We start from the raw sequence: 18913 nt of genomic DNA, 5'->3' as shown, positions 1-18913 counted from the left end.
AGGTCCAGTTCTCCAGAAACGTCTAATAGGCCCTCAAACTTGGTAGAGCCTGTATATATAATATGTCCATATATTACTTCTATACTCAGAGCAAAATTCCCATTTTCGACAGAATTCTATGAAACCATTGAACACAAAAATTTCCACTCACAATAAATTTCCATCTCTATGATACGAATTAAAACCTTAGAATATGTTCTAAGATTAAAACTAGAATTTCATTTGTTAGCTGTAACATCTATAAATTCAATAAAATCATGTGATTCATGTTATACTCAATTTGAATACATATCAAGCAGAATTTCCATAATCAATGTATAAATATAACTCATAAAAAGTTCTCAAATTGAATACCATCATTCTGCGAACAAATTCGAAATCTTTTTCTAGCAGAATTCAACAGCATAATGCAGAAACGTCTCTGATGTCGTTTCTGACTCTGCTCTTAATCAGCCCTATTTTTAACTGAAGTCTTGAAATTCTGTTTTAATATATCCCCATTGAAAAATGAAACGATTTGTGATCTTGCTCTCAATAGGACCAAGCGTTCCCATTCATTGGTTGCCTATATCTATGAAAATGCTTCTTTTTGGAAATAATCTAGGGCACTTATAGGGACTTAGGGCAGAAAATTTATGGAAATTTATATCGCATTGTATCACCTTACAATTACAATGAAGTATTCTACTTTATTCATAGAATAATGTATGTGATATACTCAGAGATCAGTTGGTGATTATTTCACTTTTATGCTGATTTTGCCTTGAAGATATGGACATATCGATATGATATGGGATCACAAGAAGAAAGTATTTGTATTTAATGTAACTGAGTTGTTTTTCCACCCTTAATACTGGAGATAAAATTGAATATAATATCGTATTCCCCGTGAAAAAGTCCTTAAGAAAGTTTTTATCGTTCGAAGATATATCGAAAATAAAAAGACGCCATCTAGTCTAGAAGTACCAGAAACAGCCAAAATCAAGCGATTTCGGATACCCTGTACGATAAAAGAATTATTTTCTAACTGGTGTGTTGAAATGAAAAATAAATGATGCTTGTTGTGGGGACAAATAATATATTCTACAAAAATTTGATATACCCTAGTTTGGAGATATTCGCTTTCGATGAAATCCCTCACACTACTGAAATTTTTTGCATAGAGATATAATATTCCACAATTTTTTATTCACCATAGAGATGAACAAAATATAATGTCTAATTTTTTCAAAATTTAATTTTATCAATTTGACACGTTTCGATGCTACTCACAATCGCGTTGTTCGGGAGTATACTGCTAGTCGCAGTCGATTTACGAACATAGGCGCCCGCAGGGGGGGGCCAGGAGGGGCCATGGCCCCCCCTGAGATTCTGATCGCCTTATTCTTTTTCAGCACAACACCTTCAATATTATCCTTTGTTTTGTGGAACTCATTGGTCAGCAAGATATAAATCTTTGCGAGTTTTCGCTGATAACTTTGAATCTATATTCAAAAAGAAATTTCAATGAATTCTTCAACAACAAAATGAGCTGCTCAGGTATGAGCTGCAATAAACTCTTTCACTTTTGTGGTTTGTTTAACGGTAGCAAGTTAATATTCAAATATATTGGAACCAATAGCAAATACAATACAAGATGTTTTTATCAATTTTGTAGATGTTCAACGTCACATAAATTTAAATATAGATATATGTGGAAAATATCGTTCCGATGATGCATGCTTCACAGTAATTTTTTCCAAAGCATCATCTATCGCTCAGAGTCTCAATATAGAGATTGGAAAAAAACGAATTTGCGGTAGACAACTGTACATAGGCTTGTGCGTAGAGTGGTTCCTAACGGTTGTGAACTGCAGAGCAAGCGCAAATGAATTTTCGTCCCCCTAAAATGGAATTGCGCTTGCTCTGTACAGTTCACAACCGTTGTGAACTCTACGAACAAACCTCATATCTAATTATGAAGCATCTTCAGCTGAAGCGTACTTCGAAAAATCTATATTCATCCAATATTTAGATCATCTCATTTCAGCCCTTGAAAAGAGATTCTCAAAAGAATATGAAATGATTTTTTCTTTGTTCAATATTTTGCCCAAGAATTCAAAATTACTAGATAATGAATCTTTCGCATCTAAGGTCGGCCATATTTATAACATGAAGATTTTATGGAGCTCGATACAGCCGTTCGGTCTTGACGATCATTTAATTGATTCCATCTTTTTGGAAATTTTTCTATAGACACCGTTAGAGTAATTTTTCTCTCAATAAATCTAACGTAGATGGAAATGTGATACATACTCTGAGAGAGCAACTCCTCTAGTTGAAAATCTGAAGATTTTATGCAGTTCGTTGCAGCCGTTCGGTCTTGACGATCATTTATTTGATTCCATCTTTTTGGAAATTTTTCGATAGTCACCGTTAGAGTAATTTTTCTTTCAATAAAACTAACCGTAAATGGAAATGTGATACATATTCTGAAAGAGCAACTCCTCAAGTTGAAAATCTGAAAATTTTATGGAGCTCGATGCAGCCGTTTGGTCTTGACGATCATTTAATTTGTTCCATCTTTTTGGAAATTTTTCGATAGTCACCGTTAGAGAAATTTTTCTTTCAATAAAACTAACCGTAGATGATATTTTGCCCCCCTGAGAAAAATTTCTGCGGGCGCCCATGTTTACGAAGTATATTCATTTAAATTCAGTGGAATCATGAACATCTGGTTTCCCCGTCTAAGCTTCCGTCCAAGCCAGAAATTCGAGAGTTGAAAGTTGAAAGCGTATATCGAAACAAGAGTACAACCCTGGCCAAACAAGCTGCGCCCCAAACTACACTTTCTGGTATCTTCTTGTCATGTAGCCGAGGGCGAAATTAAAAATACAGATATACGTTGCTAATCAGTAGGAATGATCACTTTGAGGATGGAAAAAGACTTGATTCGTACTAGAATTTTCCGTTCTACAACTTTTCTACGAAACTTTTTTTGATAAACCTCCTCATTTTCGAGAAAAACGTGACTTTCAAAACATTTTCACGAATTTTTCATAGTTCCTGATAATTCTGACCATGTATTTCTTTCACCGTCACAATCATGATATCAAAAATGCAGCTCATTCCGAGAAAAGTGATTTCAGAGCTCTGTTTACTGAACTATATGGGATGTAAGGTTTGTTAAAATCGTCTTGTAACTTGTAAATACTTATTAACTGAACTCTACTATTTTATTATGTGTGCTTCGTTTTTATTTAATAAATAATATGTATATATTTCAACCATCAAGTTTTTCTTATAAGAAAAATATTCTGAGCGAAAAGATCGTCATTATTTTGCTCAGATTTTCTTTGGAACAGTCCAGATATGTAGTTTCCTCAATCTGGATGTCGTAAATGAACAATATAGAGCAATCCGAACAGTTTGAGGTAATTGTCGAACAGGGTTTATGAAGATATGAAAGATTTATGCAGTAAAATTTTTAAAATTTTATTTACAATATACAGCATGTGTTGATATCTACAATAAATATAAGTATATATATATATATATATATATACATTAATATGAACTTTGCAAAGAATTCCCTCCAACTTTTTCAATGTGTTTCAAAGTAGTTGACTAAATTTCCATTGAATTTATATTGAATTTTAGTGTAATATAAATGCAATGACTAAAACACTAGATGCATCTTGGTCACTGCGTGCGATCTCACTTTTAGCTACCGAATTTTTTCTTCATCAATGCTTTTCTTCGTTTGTGCTCTTCCTCTAGTCTCATATCTTCAAGATCTTCCATTATACCCAATTTTGTACTGATTTGCTCTTCTTTCATCTGCTGTGAAAATGAGGACTCCATAATATCATCATCTTCTTCATCGACTTCCACATATTTTGACTTGTTATAACCAAATATTTCTCTGATATATTTAGAGTAATCCTCTTCTTCTTCGGGACCATCATCAATGAAGTCATCCATTTCAGAATCATAATCTTCATCATCATCATCATCGATCATTCTTCGTTTTTTCATTTGCATTTGCATTTTATTAGACATGGGTTTTCTCCTCACATCAGCTGGAGGAAATTGTTTTGGTCTTAGATCATTTGGTGGGAACTGTTTTGGTTTAGACAATTCTCTTTGTAGCATTTCTTTCTCCTTAATCTTATCTAACATTTTTTTGTCAGAGGGGCCTCTGCTGTTCACACTGATTTCTTTAGGATGCCTTTTAATGTCCTTTGAAGGCAAGCTATTCTTAGTTCCATTATTGCTTTTGGTGGCAATTTTTGTAGATTTTTCTGTATAATTTGATACAGATTTTCCCGAATCTTTCATGGGATTATTGGAGGCACTTGGGACTGGTTTTTTAGTGTCAACTGGGGCCTTTGTTATGATATTCATTTTTCCAGCTGATGGATGTTTAGGACCCCAATCAATTTTTTTCCTAATTTCTGGTTCAGGATTTTACATTTTATTATCAGCCTTATTAGAACTTGTTCGGGCTGTTGCTAATATTGACTGATTTGGCACTTTTGCTATTTTCGATTTGGCAGTTTCTGCTTCTTTATTAATTTTCTGTTTGGGCTCGCTTGGGTCAGGCTTAAGTCTTTCTTGTTTTCTTTCCTGCAACACCCTCATCCTTTCCATTTCTCTTCTCTGTTTCTTGGTAAGGGGACTTTCATCTTCTTTGCTTTTCTTCTCAATAACTATGGGTTCGAATTGTTTCTTTTCTGCTAGCTTGAGGAGCTCTGAAACAATGAAATCAATATTAGTTATAGCAAATATGACTTATACTAAAACATTATTTTTTTCTTATATACTAATCTACAAAACAGGTTATATGATGAAACAAACGAGGCCTTTCTTTAGAAAGATCACTTACATTCCAGATATTTGAAAAGATGAAAAAGTTTCCAATATCGTTCAGGAATGTCTAGAAAAAAAAATTTATATCAAAAAAATTAAAGTTAATATTACATCAATGAAATGGCAGATTGAAAAAAATCTTTGACTATGCCACTGCAGTCTACATAAAAAAGTGCCTGTAAAATGTTACATATGTTTTTCAATATCATTGAAACTTTACAAAATAGGGGCACAAACTTAAGGAGCAGAAAAATGAGTTTTCAAAGGAAGATAAAGGGATGCGGTCTTTGCCATTATCCATCATCTGCAAATCGATGGCAAAAACCTGCCATCCATTTTGGTGATGCCATCTATATTTTTCTAGCTCTCATGCTTTCAGATTCAATATTATCGATTTTTTTCCACCCTTTGCCCCACTTCTTAATATAGAGATAAAAGTTGAAATGACTTACCATTGAAATTCATCGGTGGAGGCATTTTAGGTTTATCAATCTTTGGTTTCTTAGCATCAGGTCTCTCATCAGCCATTCTCGATGGGGTAGACGGGAAGTTGTCATCTGGAGATGAGATGTCTTCTGGATTCTTATGTTTGCGTTTCCTCCTATGAGGCATCATTGCTTCTTCTTTCTCCTTTTCTAAAGCAGCTTGAACTCTATCTTTAGTTGAGCTCAGATTGGTATTAACTTTCTTTTTTTCTAACAAGAACTTTGGTGTCTTGTCTGGCATCTTACTATACTTTTCCATCATTTTATTATAAAAAACAGATGCTTCTTGTGAAACATATCCATAATCATCTTCATCAGGTTGTGCAAGTCCAACTAGAGTAACGGCAGTATTGTCAGAACCCACTGCATCTTGAATAACAGATTGATATGCAGATTTGGTCCGCTTAAAAAAAAACCGAATCTTGTTATCTCAAGTTAATTTGGTTCTACATCGTAGTATAGTTGAAAATGCACCTATGAACCTTTTCTTTACTTAATGTGTTTCAAAGTAGTTGACTAAATTTCCATTGAATTTATATTGAATTTTAGTGTAATATAAATGCAATGACTAAAACACTAGATGCATCTTGGTCACTGCGTGCGATCTCACTTTTAGCTACCGAATTTTTTCTTCATCAATGCTTTTCTTCGTTTGTGCTCTTCCTCTAGTCTCATATCTTCAAGATCTTCCATTATACCCAATTTTGTACTGATTTGCTCTTCTTTCATCTGCTGTGAAAATGAGGACTCCATAATATCATCATCTTCTTCATCGACTTCCACATATTTTGACTTGTTATAACCAAATATTTCTCTGATATATTTAGAGTAATCCTCTTCTTCTTCGGGACCATCATCAATGAAGTCATCCATTTCAGAATCATAATCTTCATCATCATCATCATCGATTATTCTTCGTTTTTTCATTTGCATTTTATTAGACATGGGTTTTCTCCTCACATCAGCTGGAGGAAATTGTTTTGGCCTTACATCATTTGGTGGGAACTGTTTTGGTTTAGACAATTATCTTTGTGGCATTTCTTTCTCCTTAATCTTATCTAGCATTTTTTTGTCAGAGGGGCCTCTGCTGTTCACACTGATTTCTTTAGGATACCTTTTTATGTCCTTTGAAGGTAAGCCATTCTTAGTTGTTCCATTATTGCTTTTGGTGGCAATTTTTGTAGATTTTTCTGTATAATTTGATACAGATTTTCCCAAATCTTTCATGGGATTATTGGAGGCACTTGGGACTGGTTTTTTAGTGTCAACTGGGGCCTTTGTTATGCTGTTCATTTTTCCAGCTGATGGATGTTTAGGACCCCAATCAATTTTTTTCCTAATTTCTGGTTCAGGATTTTGCATTTTATTATCAGCCTTATTAGAACTTGTTCGGGCTGTTGCTAATATTGACTGATTTGGCACTTTTGCTATTTTCGATTTGGCAGTTTCTGCTTCTTTATTAATTTTCTGTTTGGGCTCGCTTGGGTCAGGCTTAAGTCTTTCTTGTTTTCTTTCCTGCAACACCCTCATCCTTTCCATTTCTCTTCTCTGTTTCTTGGTAAGGGGACTTTCATCTTCTTTGCTTTTCTTCTCAATAACTATGGGTTCGAATTGTTTCTTTTCTGCTAGTTTGAGGAGCTCTGAAACAATGAAATCAATATTAGTTATAGCAAATATGACTTATACTAAAACATTATTTTTTTCTTATATACTAATCTACAAAACAGGTTATATGATGAAACAAACGAGGCCTTTCTTTAGAAAGATCACTTACATTCCAGATATTTGAAAAGATGAAAAAGTTTCCAATATGGTTCAGGAATGTCTAGAAAAAAAAATTTATATCAAAAAAATTAAAGTTAATATTACATCAATGAAATGGCAGATTGAAAAAAATCTTTGACTATGCCACTGCAGTCTACATAAAAAAGTGCCTGTAAAATGTTACATATGTTTTCCAATATCATTGAAACTTTACAAAATAGGGGCACAAACTTAAGGAGCAGAAAAATGAGTTTTCAAAGGAAGATAAAGGGATGCGGTCTTTGCCATTATCCATCATCTGCAAATCGATGGCAAAAACCTGCCATGCATTTTGGTGATGCCATCTATATTTTTCTAGCTCTCATGCTTTCAGATTCAATATTATCGATTTTTTTCCACCCTTTGCCCCACTTCTTAATATAGAGATAAAAGTTGAAATGACTTACCATTGAAATTCATCGGTGGAGGCATTTTAGGTTTATCAATCTTTGGTTTCTTAGCATCAGGTCTCTCATCAGCCATTCTCGATGGGGTAGACGGGAAGTTGTCATCTGGAGATGAGATGTCTTCTGGATTCTTATGTTTGCGTTTCCTCCTATGAGGCATCATTGCTTCTTCTTTCTCCTTTTCTAAAGCAGCTTTAACTCTATCTTTAGTTGAGCTCAGATTGGTATTAACTTTCTTTTTTTCTAACAAGAACTTTGGTGTCTTGTCTGGCATCTTACTATACTTTTCCATCATTTTATTATAAAAAACAGATGCTTCTTGTGAAACATATCCATAATCATCTTCATCAGGTTGTGCAAGTCCAACTAGAGTAACAGCAGTTTTGTCAGAATCCACTGCATCTTGAATAACAGATTTGGTCCGCTTCAACATGACATTCACACGCTTGACAGCCTTTTTATCCTGTAAAAGATTCATAACGAATTAGATATAAGCACAGTCAGGGGAAACTGAGAATAATTAAAAAAAAACCGAATCTTGTTATCTCGAGTTAATTTGGTTCTACATCGTAGTATAATTGAAAATGCACCTATGAACCTTTTCTTTACTTAGTTTACAGAGAAAAATTCTCCTCTCCTGATTCAAACATGTCTGCTTAAGAAAAGCTTTAACATGCCAACTGATAGGAACACTGTAACCTAGCCAACACCTCATAAATCTTTCCCTATGATCAACAAAACATTAATGTAAGGAATTTTATTTATGTATCAAGTTATAGCTTAGCAGGAAGAACTAGGTCGTTGACCCTTTGAAATTTTGTTATTAATTTATTCAACTAAATAAATGTTCATCACTACTACTACAAGTTTAAAAGTGAAAACAAAATGGCAAAAACAAATTTGAAATCACAGTATTCACAGAGGTGCTGTAATTAGGGCACCATACACATCTACATTTCAAAACATTAATATTCATTAAAAATTCAAACCAAATGAATGAGAGAAAATCATGTACTAACCTTCGATCTCAAAGCTAATAACTCTTCTTTTTTTCTTTGAGCTTCAAGCCTTTTTTGTCTCTCTTCTTCCTCCTTCTTTTCCAGAAACTTCCTTACATTGAGTGATAACCGTGATTTATCTTTCTGCTCCTTTTTTGGTGGAGCAAACTTTGTGCTATAATATTTAATCGGCTGCAAAATTAAAAAGATATTTAGTATGAGATATTTAGCTCCTTTAAAGGGAGAATAAACAATATGTTAATCTGTAATCACATACCTCCTTCATAACTTCTTTATTCTTTTGAGCATTGTATAACAACGTTCCAAAATCCATCTTGACCGTAATTTTATAATACCAGAGGAAAACTGAAACTAAGTTTGGCCCAGAATAATTCAGAATATAAATATTCAATCACTCTGTTATGTGTGTTCAACACTGTGGTTAATCACGAACTGTCAACACAAACACAAGAAAGTTTACAAACTGACAACTGACGTGACCACAGAACATAGATTATCTGTGGACGTGACAATTTTGCAGTGTTGCCAAACGAGTGCCAAACTCAACTCCCTATTGAGTTCTTCTTCAACCTTATTTTTAGGCCATATTTTTTTAATCCTCTGTTAATTTATTTATTAATATTATTATATTACTGTTTTTTCACAAGAAGTGAAATGTCCTAAGTAATCTGAGGTAACACCATAGACATATTAAACACATGTGTTTAATAGGTCTATTGCTAAAATTCACGGTATAAAAAAATAATCATGATGATAGCGTGAGTCGTAGAGGCTGGAATTATTTTCGAAGTAGAATTTATCTAGTAAGCGGATGTAATTTTGATATGACAACTGACTAGTTCTGATTAACTTTGATTCGGTTACAATTATTTGTTGATTATCTTGAGATTTTTGTCACATAATGATGATTGTGTGATAAACGCAGGAATGTTCGATATGCACTTTGTTTACGGTCTTTTTTTTCTGAATGAAAAACCGTGAATTTTCGCAAGAAACTACAAGAGACCTTATTTGTTAAGAATGGATCAAGCTATCCAAAATCAATTTTTTTATTGTGAAATGTGTATATGGAAAAAAGTTTCTTGTGGAACAATGTTTTGGGGTGGCTTTCAATCATAGAGGAACAGCACCGAAAACTTCCCCGCATAAAATATCTGCTTAATTTATTCATTCTTGTCAGTTTTTCGATTCTCAAGAAAAAAAACAAAAATTGCTTTTCGGGTGCCACCTTTAGGGAGCTGTAACTGAGCGGGAGGCTCAGAGAAAAAAAAATTTTACATTGAAGATCCATCCTATTTTTTGACAGAGAGTTTAATTTTTCGCAACTATTCCTACGCAACATGTATATATTTGCTACTTGTTTTTTTATTTGCTGTTTGTTTTTATATTTGATGATATTGTTGTTATCAACACTGCATGACTAATCCTATGTTGTGTAGATATCTATGGTGTGCCATACTTATTGATTTATAATGATAATAAATTCGATAATATTGAAATATTGTCAGATATGTTTTTACAGCGAAAATTAAACTGCAAATCACAAATATTCCTTATAACAGCTGACAAAATGGACCAGTTCATATTTTGAACTGTTTTATCGATATTCGATATCAACGCAAAACAAAATGAAACGAGTATCATTGGACTTCCTTTGGTAGAACCAAAGATTAGATATAGATACCTATATATATATATATATATTATATATAACCTTATATACCTTATATATACATATATATAAAATCTTTGGGTAGAACGAGGATAAAACGAAGCAAATAACATGGTGGCGCCGCCACGAAACTGATCCCATATCCCCGATTTTCTGAAATGTTGATGCTTGCAAAAAGTGACAAGTGCACACATCAGTGTTTTAGACATCTTAGCTGTGATTTAAGTTGATCCTCGATTAACTTGACAAAATTGAACGAAAATGTCAAAATTAATCTAGGATTGACTTTAATCCCAAACTAAGCAACAGGGCCTAAGTTTCAAACATATAGCTCATATTACAATTATAAAGATATACCTATTTTATATCACCTTACTGAATTTCAAATATAAAATTATAGCCCCCCCCCTCAAAATGATTCATGAAACCGCCACTGGAAATAGTGGTATTTACCTGAGCAACAAGAGGTACAACCATTAACCATTGTTATAGGTAATTGTAGGGATTAGGGATTGTGCCTGTATTGAATTTTATTTATATTTAACAACTGTAAAACGTATTCGATTTTCTTCGATTTCTCCGAATTCTCCGTTTCTTTTACAATGGGATTAAGTATGCCGCCGACAAACCGTCCCCGTCTGGAACTTTCACAAATTTCTTTTCTTCAATTTGATATTTTATTGTCTCGGGTCCTTCCTTATCGCAGTTATGACCCATGGGTGTAAACCCATGTTTTCAAAGGCAAATGGTACACATGAAATGCTTATTTTCGTTCCCCAAAATAATAGAAAATGCATGAGATTTTCGGTCAGAGAAATGAATAAAACCATTTAATCGGAAGGCAACAATAAAATATTTTTGTTTATCTTGTTGTCAAAGACCAATAATAGTAGATATCTACAGATGAAACATTTGTTTTCGTTCCTCAAAATAAAAGAAGGATTTTCGGTCACAGGCACAAAAAACAAAAAAAAACCACAACACAAAGATCCTCTCTAATCTGAATTTATCCTTATTATTGTATTCATTGCCTTTAGGCCTATTATAATATATTATTATAATAGGTCTATAGATCATTGTTTATTCTCAATACCAACCTGACTTCCGCAACACAAAATCTTATGAGCTATTAACAACTTAAATTATATTTTCCATAGCCACCCTTGATGTCAATAATTCTTGAATTGACTATAGTAATTTCCTACCTCAGATGATCAAACTCTCAAACTGACTTTCGCAGAAATGTCAATAAATTTTAGTATATTTTGACTGTAAAACCACAGTTCTTTAGAAGGCTGTGGTAAAACGTACCACTTTAATTGAGTGTAGATTTGAATACCTAAATATTACTAAATACCTACGTTTGAACAATAGAAGCACTTGGAGCATATCGATATATGTTGTTTCCTTTGTAAACTGGTTTTACAAAGATTAGAGAGGATCTTTGTGTTGTGGTTTTTTTTGTTTCTTGTGCCTGTGACCGAAAATCCTTCTTTTATTTTGAGGAACGAAAACAAATGTTTCATCTGTAGATATCTACTATTATTGGTCTTTGACAACAAGATAAACAAAAATATTTTATTGTTGCCTTCCGATTCGATGGTTTTATTTGTTTCTCTGACCGAAAATCTCATGCATTTTCTATTATTTTGGGGAACGAAAATAAGCATTTCATGTGTACCATTTGCCTTTGAAAACATGGGTTTACACCCATGGGTCATAACTGCGATAAGGAAGGACCCGAGACAATAAAATATCAAATTGAAGAAAAGAAATTTGTGAAAGTTCCAGACGGGGACGGTGTGTCGGCGGCATACTTAATTCCATTGTAAAAGAAACGGAGAATTCGGAGAAATCGAAGAAAATCGAATACGTTTTACAGTTGTTAAATATAAATAAAATTCAATACAGGCACAATCCCTAATCCCTACAATTACCTATAACAATGGTTAATGGTTGTACCTCTTGTTGCTCAGGTAAATACCACTATTTCCAGTGGCGGTTTCATGAATCATTTTGAGGGGGGGGGGGGCTAAGCAACAGGGCCCAAGTTTCAAACATATAGGTAGCTCATATTACAATTATAAAGATATACCTATTTTATATCACCTTACTGAATTTCAAATATAAAATTATAGCCCCCCCCCTCAAAATGATTCATGAAACCGCCACTGGAAATAGTGGTATTTACCTGAGCAACAAGAGGTACAACCATTAACCATTGTTATAGGTAATTGTAGGGATTAGGGATTGTGCCTGTATTGAATTTTATTTATATTTAACAACTGTAAAACGTATTCGATTTTCTTCGATCTCTCCGAATTCTCCGTTTCTTTTACAATGGAATTAAGTATGCCGCCGACAAACCGTCCCCGTCTGGAACTTTCACAAATTTCTTTTCTTCAATTTGATATTTTATTGTCTCGGGTCCTTCCTTATCGCAGTTATGACCCATGGGTGTAAACCCATGTTTTCAAAGGCAAATGGTACACATGAAATGCTTATTTTCGTTCCCCAAAATAATAGAAAATGCATGAGATTTTCGGTCAGAGAAACAAATAAAACCATCGAATCGGAAGGCAACAATAAAATATTTTTGTTTATCTTGTTGTCAAAGACCAATAATAGTAGATATCTACAGATGAAACATTTGTTTTCGTTCCTCAAAATAAAAGAAGGATTTTCGGTCACAGGCACAAGAAACAAAAAAAACCACAACACAAAGATCCTCTCTAATCTTTGTAAAACCAGTTTACAAAGGAAACAACATATATCGATATGCTCCAAGTGCTTCTATTGTTCAAACGTAGGTATTTAGTAATATTTAGGTATTCAAATCTACACTCAATTAAAGTGGTACGTTTTACCACAGCCTTCTAAAGAACTGTGGTTTTACAGTCAAAATATACTAAAATTTATTGACATTTCTGCGAAAGTCAGTTTGAGAGTTTGATCATCTGAGGTAGGAAATTACTATAGTCAATTCAAGAATTATTGACATCAAGGGTGGCTATGGAAAATATAATTTAAGTTGTTAATAGCTCATAAGATTTTGTGTTGCGGAAGTCAGGTTGGTATTGAGAATAAACAATGATCTATAGACCTATTATAATAATATATTATAATAGGCCTAAAGGCAATGAATACAATAATAAGGATAAATTCAGATTAGAGAGGATCTTTGTGTTGTGGTTTTTTTTTGTTTTTTGTGCCTGTGACCGAAAATCCTTCTTTTATTTTGAGGAACGAAAACAAATGTTTCATCTGTAGATATCTACTATTATTGGTCTTTGACAACAAGATAAACAAAAATATTTTATTGTTGCCTTCCGATTAAATGGTTTTATTTATTTCTCTGACCGAAAATCTCATGCATTTTCTATTATTTTGGGGAACGAAAATAAGCATTTCATGTGTACCATTTGCCTTTGAAAACATGGGTTTACACCCATGGGTCATAACTGCGATAAGGAAGGACCCGAGACAATAAAATATCAAATTGAAGAAAAGAAATTTGTGAAAGTTCCAGACGGGGACGGTTTGTCGGCGGCATACTTAATCCCATTGTAAAAGAAACGGAGAATTCGGAGAAATCGAAGAAAATCGAATACGTTTTACAGTTGTTAAATATAAATAAAATTCAATACAGGCACAATCCCTAATCCCTACAATTACCTATAACAATGGTTAATGGTTGTACCTCTTGTTGCTCAGGTAAATACCACTATTTCCAGTGGCGGTTTCATGAATCATTTTGAGGGGGGGGGCTATAATTTTATATTTGAAATTCAGTAAGGTGATATAAAATAGGTATATCTTTATAATTGTAATATGAGCTATATGTTTGAAACTTAGGCCCTGTTGCTTAGTTTGGGATTAAAGTCAATCCTAGATTAATTTTGACATTTTCGTTCAATTTTGTCAAGTTAATCGAGGATCAACTTAAATCACAGCTAAGATGTCTAAAACACTGATGTGTGCACTTGTCACTTTTTGCAAGCATCAACATTTCAGAAAATCGGGGATATGGGATCAGTTTCGTGGCGGCGCCACCATGTTATTTGCTTCGTTTTATCCTCGTTCTACCCAAAGATTTTATATATATGTATATATAAGGTATATAAGGTTATATATAATATATATATATATATAGGTATCTATATCTAATCTTTGGTTCTACCAAAGGAAGTCCAATGATACTCGTTTCATTTTGTTTTGCGTTGATATCGAATATCGATAAAACAGTTCAAAATATGAACTGGTCCATTTTGTCAGCTGTTATAAGGAATATTTGTGATTTGCAGTTTAATTTTCGCTGTAAAAACATATCTGACAATATTTCAATATTATCGAATTTATTATCATTATAAATCAATAAGTATGGCACACCATAGATATCTACACAACATAGGATTAGTCATGCAGTGTTGATAACAACAATATCATCAAATATAAAAACAAACAGCAAATAAAAAAACAAGTAGCAAATATATACATGTTGCGTAGGAATAGTTGCGAAAAATTAAACTCTCTGTCAAAAAATAGGATGGATCTTCAATGTAAAATTTTTTTTTCTCTGAGCCTCCCGCTCAGTTACAGCTCCCTAAAGGTGGCACCCGAAAAGCAATTTTTGTTTTTTTTCTTGAGAATCGAAAAACTGACAAGAATGAATAAATTAAGCAGATATTTTATGCGGGGAAGTTTTCGGTGCTGTTCCTCTATGATTGAAAGCCACCCCAAAACATTGTTCCACAAGAAACTTTTTTCCATATACACATTTCACAATAAAAAAATTGATTTTGGATAGCTTGATCCATTCTTAACAAATAAGGTCTCTTGTAGTTTCTTGCGAAAATTCACGGTTTTTCATTCAGAAAAAAAAGACCGTAAACAAAGTGCATATCGAACATTCCTGCGTTTATCACACAATCATCATTATGTGACAAAAATCTCAAGATAATCAACAAATAATTGTAACCGAATCAAAGTTAATCAGAACTAGTCAGTTGTCATATCAAAATTACATCCGCTTACTAGATAAATTCTACTTCGAAAATAATTCCAGCCTCTACGACTCACGCTATCATCATGATTATTTTTTTATACCGTGAATTTTAGCAATAGACCTATTAAACACATGTGTTTAATATGTCTATGGTGTTACCTCAGATTACTTAGGACATTTCACTTCTTGTGAAAAAACAGTAATATAATAATATTAATAAATAAATTAACAGAGGATTAAAAAAATATGGCCTAAAAATAAGGTTGAAGAAGAACTCAATAGGGAGTTGAGTTTGGCACTCGTTTGGCAACACTGCAAAATTGTCACGTCCACAGATAATCTATGTTCTGTGGTCACGTCAGTTGTCAGTTTGTAAACTTTCTTGTGTTTGTGTTGACAGTTCGTGATTAACCACAGTGTTGAACACACATAACAGAGTGATTGAATATTTATATTCTGAATTATTCTGGGCCAAACTTAGTTTCAGTTTTCCTCTGGTATTATAAAATTACGGTCAAGATGGATTTTGGAACGTTGTTATACAATGCTCAAAAGAATAAAGAAGTTATGAAGGAGGTATGTGATTACAGATTAACATATTGTTTATTCTCCCTTTAAAGGAGCTAAATATCTCATACTAAATATCTTTTTAATTTTGCAGCCGATTAAATATTATAGCACAAAGTTTGCTCCACCAAAAAAGGAGCAGAAAGATAAATCACGGTTATCACTCAATGTAAGGAAGTTTCTGGAAAAGAAGGAGGAAGAAGAGAGACAAAAAAGGCTTGAAGCTCAAAGAAAAAAAGAAGAGTTATTAGCTTTGAGATCGAAGGTTAGTACATGATTTTCTCTCATTCATTTGGTTTGAATTTATAATGAATATTAATGTTTTGAAATGTAGATGTGTATGGTGCCCTAATTACAGCACCTCTGTGAATACTGTGATTTCAAATTTGTTTTTGCCATTTTGTTTTCACTTTTAAACTTGTAGTAGTAGTGATGAACATTTATTTAGTTGAATAAATTAATAACAAAATTTCAAAGGGTCAACGACCTAGTTCTTCCTGCTAAGCTATAACTTGATACATAAATAAAATTCCTTACATTAATGTTTTGTTGATCATAGGGAAAGATTTATGAGGTGTTGGCTAGGTTACAGTGTTCCTATCAGTTGGCATGTTAAAGCTTTTCTTAAGCAGACATGTTTGAATCAGGAGAGGAGAATTTTTCTCTGTAAACTAAGTAAAGAAAAGGTTCATAGGTGCATTTTCAATTATACTACGATGTAGAACCAAATTAACTCGAGATAACAAGATTCGGTTTTTTTTTAATTATTCTCAGTTTCCCCTGACTGTGCTTATATCTAATTCGTTATGAATCTTTTACAGGATAAAAAGGCTGTCAAGCGTGTGAATGTCATGTTGAAGCGGACCAAATCTGTTATTCAAGATGCAGTGGATTCTGACAAAACTGCTGTTACTCTAGTTGGACTTGCACAACCTGATGAAGATGATTATGGATATGTTTCACAAGAAGCATCTGTTTTTTATAATAAAATGATGGAAAAGTATAGTAAGATGCCAGACAAGACACCAAAGTTCTTGTTAGAAAAAAAGAAAGTTAACACCAATCTGAGCTCAACTAAAGATAGAGTTAAAGCTGCTTTAGAAAAGGAGAAAGAAGAAGCAATGATGCCTCATAGGAGGAAACGCAAACATAAGAATCCAGAAGACATCTCATCTCCAGATGACAACTTCCCGTCTACCCCATCGAGAATGGCTGATGAGAGACCTGATGCTAAGAAACCAAAGATTGATAAACCTAAAATGCCTCCACCGATGAATTTCAATGGTAAGTCATTTCAACTTTTATCTCTATATTAAGAAGTGGGGCAAAGGGTGGAAAAAAATCGATAATATTGAATCTGAAAGCATGAGAGCTAGAAAAATATAGATGGCATCACCAAAATGCATGGCAGGTTTTTGCCATCGATTTGCAGATGATGGATAATGGCAAAGACCGCATCCCTTTATCTTCCTTTGAAAACTCATTTTTCTGCTCCTTAAGTTTGTGCCCCTATTTTGTAAAGTTTCAATGATATTGGAAAACATATGTAACATTTTACAGGCACTTTTTTATGTAGACTGCAGTGGCATAGTCAAAGATTTTTTTCAATCTGCCATTTCATTGATGTAATATTAACTTTAATTTTTTTGATATAAATTTTTTTTTCTAGACATTCCTGAACCATATTGGAAACTTTTTCATCTTTTCAAATATCTGGAATGTAAGTGATCTTTCTAAAGAAAGGCCTCGTTTGTTTCATCATATAACCTGTTTTGTAGATTAGTATATAAGAAAAAAATAATGTTTTAGTATAAGTCATATTTGCTATAACTAATATTGATTTCATTGTTTCAGAGCTCCTCAAACTAGCAGAAAAGAAACAATTCGAACCCATAGTTATTGAGAAGAAAAGCAAAGAAGATGAAAGTCCCCTTACCAAGAAACAGAGAAGAGAAATGGAAAGGATGAGGGTGTGGCAGGAAAGAAAACAAGAAAGACTTAAGCCTGACCCAAGCGAGCCCAAACAGAAAATTAATAAAGAAGCAGAAACTGCCAAATCGAAAATAGCAAAAGTGCCAAATCAGTCAATATTAGCAACAGCCCGAACAAGTTCTAATAAGGCTGATAATAAAATGCAAAATCCTGAACCAGAAATTAGGAAAAAAATTGATTGGGGTCCTAAACATCCATCAGCTGGAAAAATGAACAGCATAACAAAGGCCCCAGTTGACACTAAAAAACCAGTCCCAAGTGCCTCCAATAATCCCATGAAAGATTTGGGAAAATCTGTATCAAATTATACAGAAAAATCTACAAAAATTGCCACCAAAAGCAATAATGGAACAACTAAGAATGGCTTACCTTCAAAGGACATAAAAAGGTATCCTAAAGAAATCAGTGTGAACAGCAGAGGCCCCTCTGACAAAAAAATGTTAGATAAGATTAAGGAGAAAGAAATGCTACAAAGAGAATTGTCTAAACCAAAACAGTTCCCACCAAATGATGTAAGGCCAAAACAATTTCCTCCAGCTGATGTGAGGAGAAAACCCATGTCTAATAAAATGCAAATGAAAAAACGAAGAATAATCGATGATGATGATGATGAAGATTATGATTCTGAAATGGATGACTTCATTGATGATGGTCCCGAAGAAGAAGAGGATTACTCTAAATATATCAGAGAAATATTTGGTTATAACAAGTCAAAATATGTGGAAGTCGATGAAGAAGATGATGATATTATGGAGTCCTCATTTTCACAGCAGATGAAAGAAGAGCAAATCAGTACAAAATTGGGTATAATGGAAGATCTTGAAGATATGAGACTAGAGGAAGAGCACAAACGAAGAAAAGCATTGATGAAGAAAAAATTCGGTAGCTAAAAGTGAGATCGCACGCAGTGACCAAGATGCATCTAGTGTTTTAGTCATTGCATTTATATTACACTAAAATTCAATATAAATTCAATGGAAATTTAGTCAACTACTTTGAAACACATTGAAAAAGTTGGAGGGAATTCTTTGCAAAGTTCATATTAATGTATATATATATATATATATATATATATATATATACTTGTATTTATTGTAGATATTAACACATGC

General features: G+C 33.3%; 3 protein-coding genes across 3 annotated transcripts; 1 reads left to right on the top strand and 2 right to left on the bottom strand.

Annotated features, from left to right (window-relative positions):
- Positions 1 to 3449: 3449 nt before the first annotated feature.
- LOC123310373 (protein SPT2 homolog) lies at positions 3450 to 5922 on the bottom strand. Its single transcript, XM_044893840.1, has 4 exons — positions 5914 to 5922; positions 5304 to 5739; positions 4868 to 4918; positions 3450 to 4448 (listed from the first exon to the last, which is right to left on the bottom strand). The coding sequence occupies exons 1-4, from the start codon at positions 5920 to 5922 to the stop codon at positions 3703 to 3705; spliced, it is 1242 nt and encodes a 413-aa protein (XP_044749775.1). The 3' UTR covers positions 3450 to 3702.
- LOC123310372 (protein SPT2 homolog) lies at positions 5893 to 9001 on the bottom strand. Its single transcript, XM_044893839.1, has 5 exons — positions 8822 to 9001; positions 8566 to 8736; positions 7547 to 8009; positions 6373 to 6976; positions 5893 to 6321 (listed from the first exon to the last, which is right to left on the bottom strand). The coding sequence occupies exons 1-5, from the start codon at positions 8876 to 8878 to the stop codon at positions 5949 to 5951; spliced, it is 1668 nt and encodes a 555-aa protein (XP_044749774.1). The 5' UTR covers positions 8879 to 9001; the 3' UTR covers positions 5893 to 5948.
- Positions 9002 to 15641: 6640 nt separating this feature from the next.
- On the top strand, positions 15642 to 18748 carry LOC123309691 (protein SPT2 homolog). The gene is made up of 4 exons (XM_044892916.1): positions 15642 to 15818; positions 15904 to 16074; positions 16631 to 17093; positions 17664 to 18748. The coding sequence occupies exons 1-4, from the start codon at positions 15762 to 15764 to the stop codon at positions 18689 to 18691; spliced, it is 1719 nt and encodes a 572-aa protein (XP_044748851.1). The 5' UTR covers positions 15642 to 15761; the 3' UTR covers positions 18692 to 18748.
- The last annotated feature ends 165 nt before the right edge of the window (positions 18749 to 18913 follow it).

This window comes from Coccinella septempunctata, chromosome 3 (assembly GCF_907165205.1).
Source record: "Coccinella septempunctata chromosome 3, icCocSept1.1, whole genome shotgun sequence".
Lineage (NCBI taxonomy): Eukaryota > Metazoa > Arthropoda > Insecta > Coleoptera > Coccinellidae > Coccinella > Coccinella septempunctata.
The sequence above is the reverse complement of the archived record's forward strand: the minus strand, read 5'-3'. Positions and strand labels throughout refer to the sequence as shown.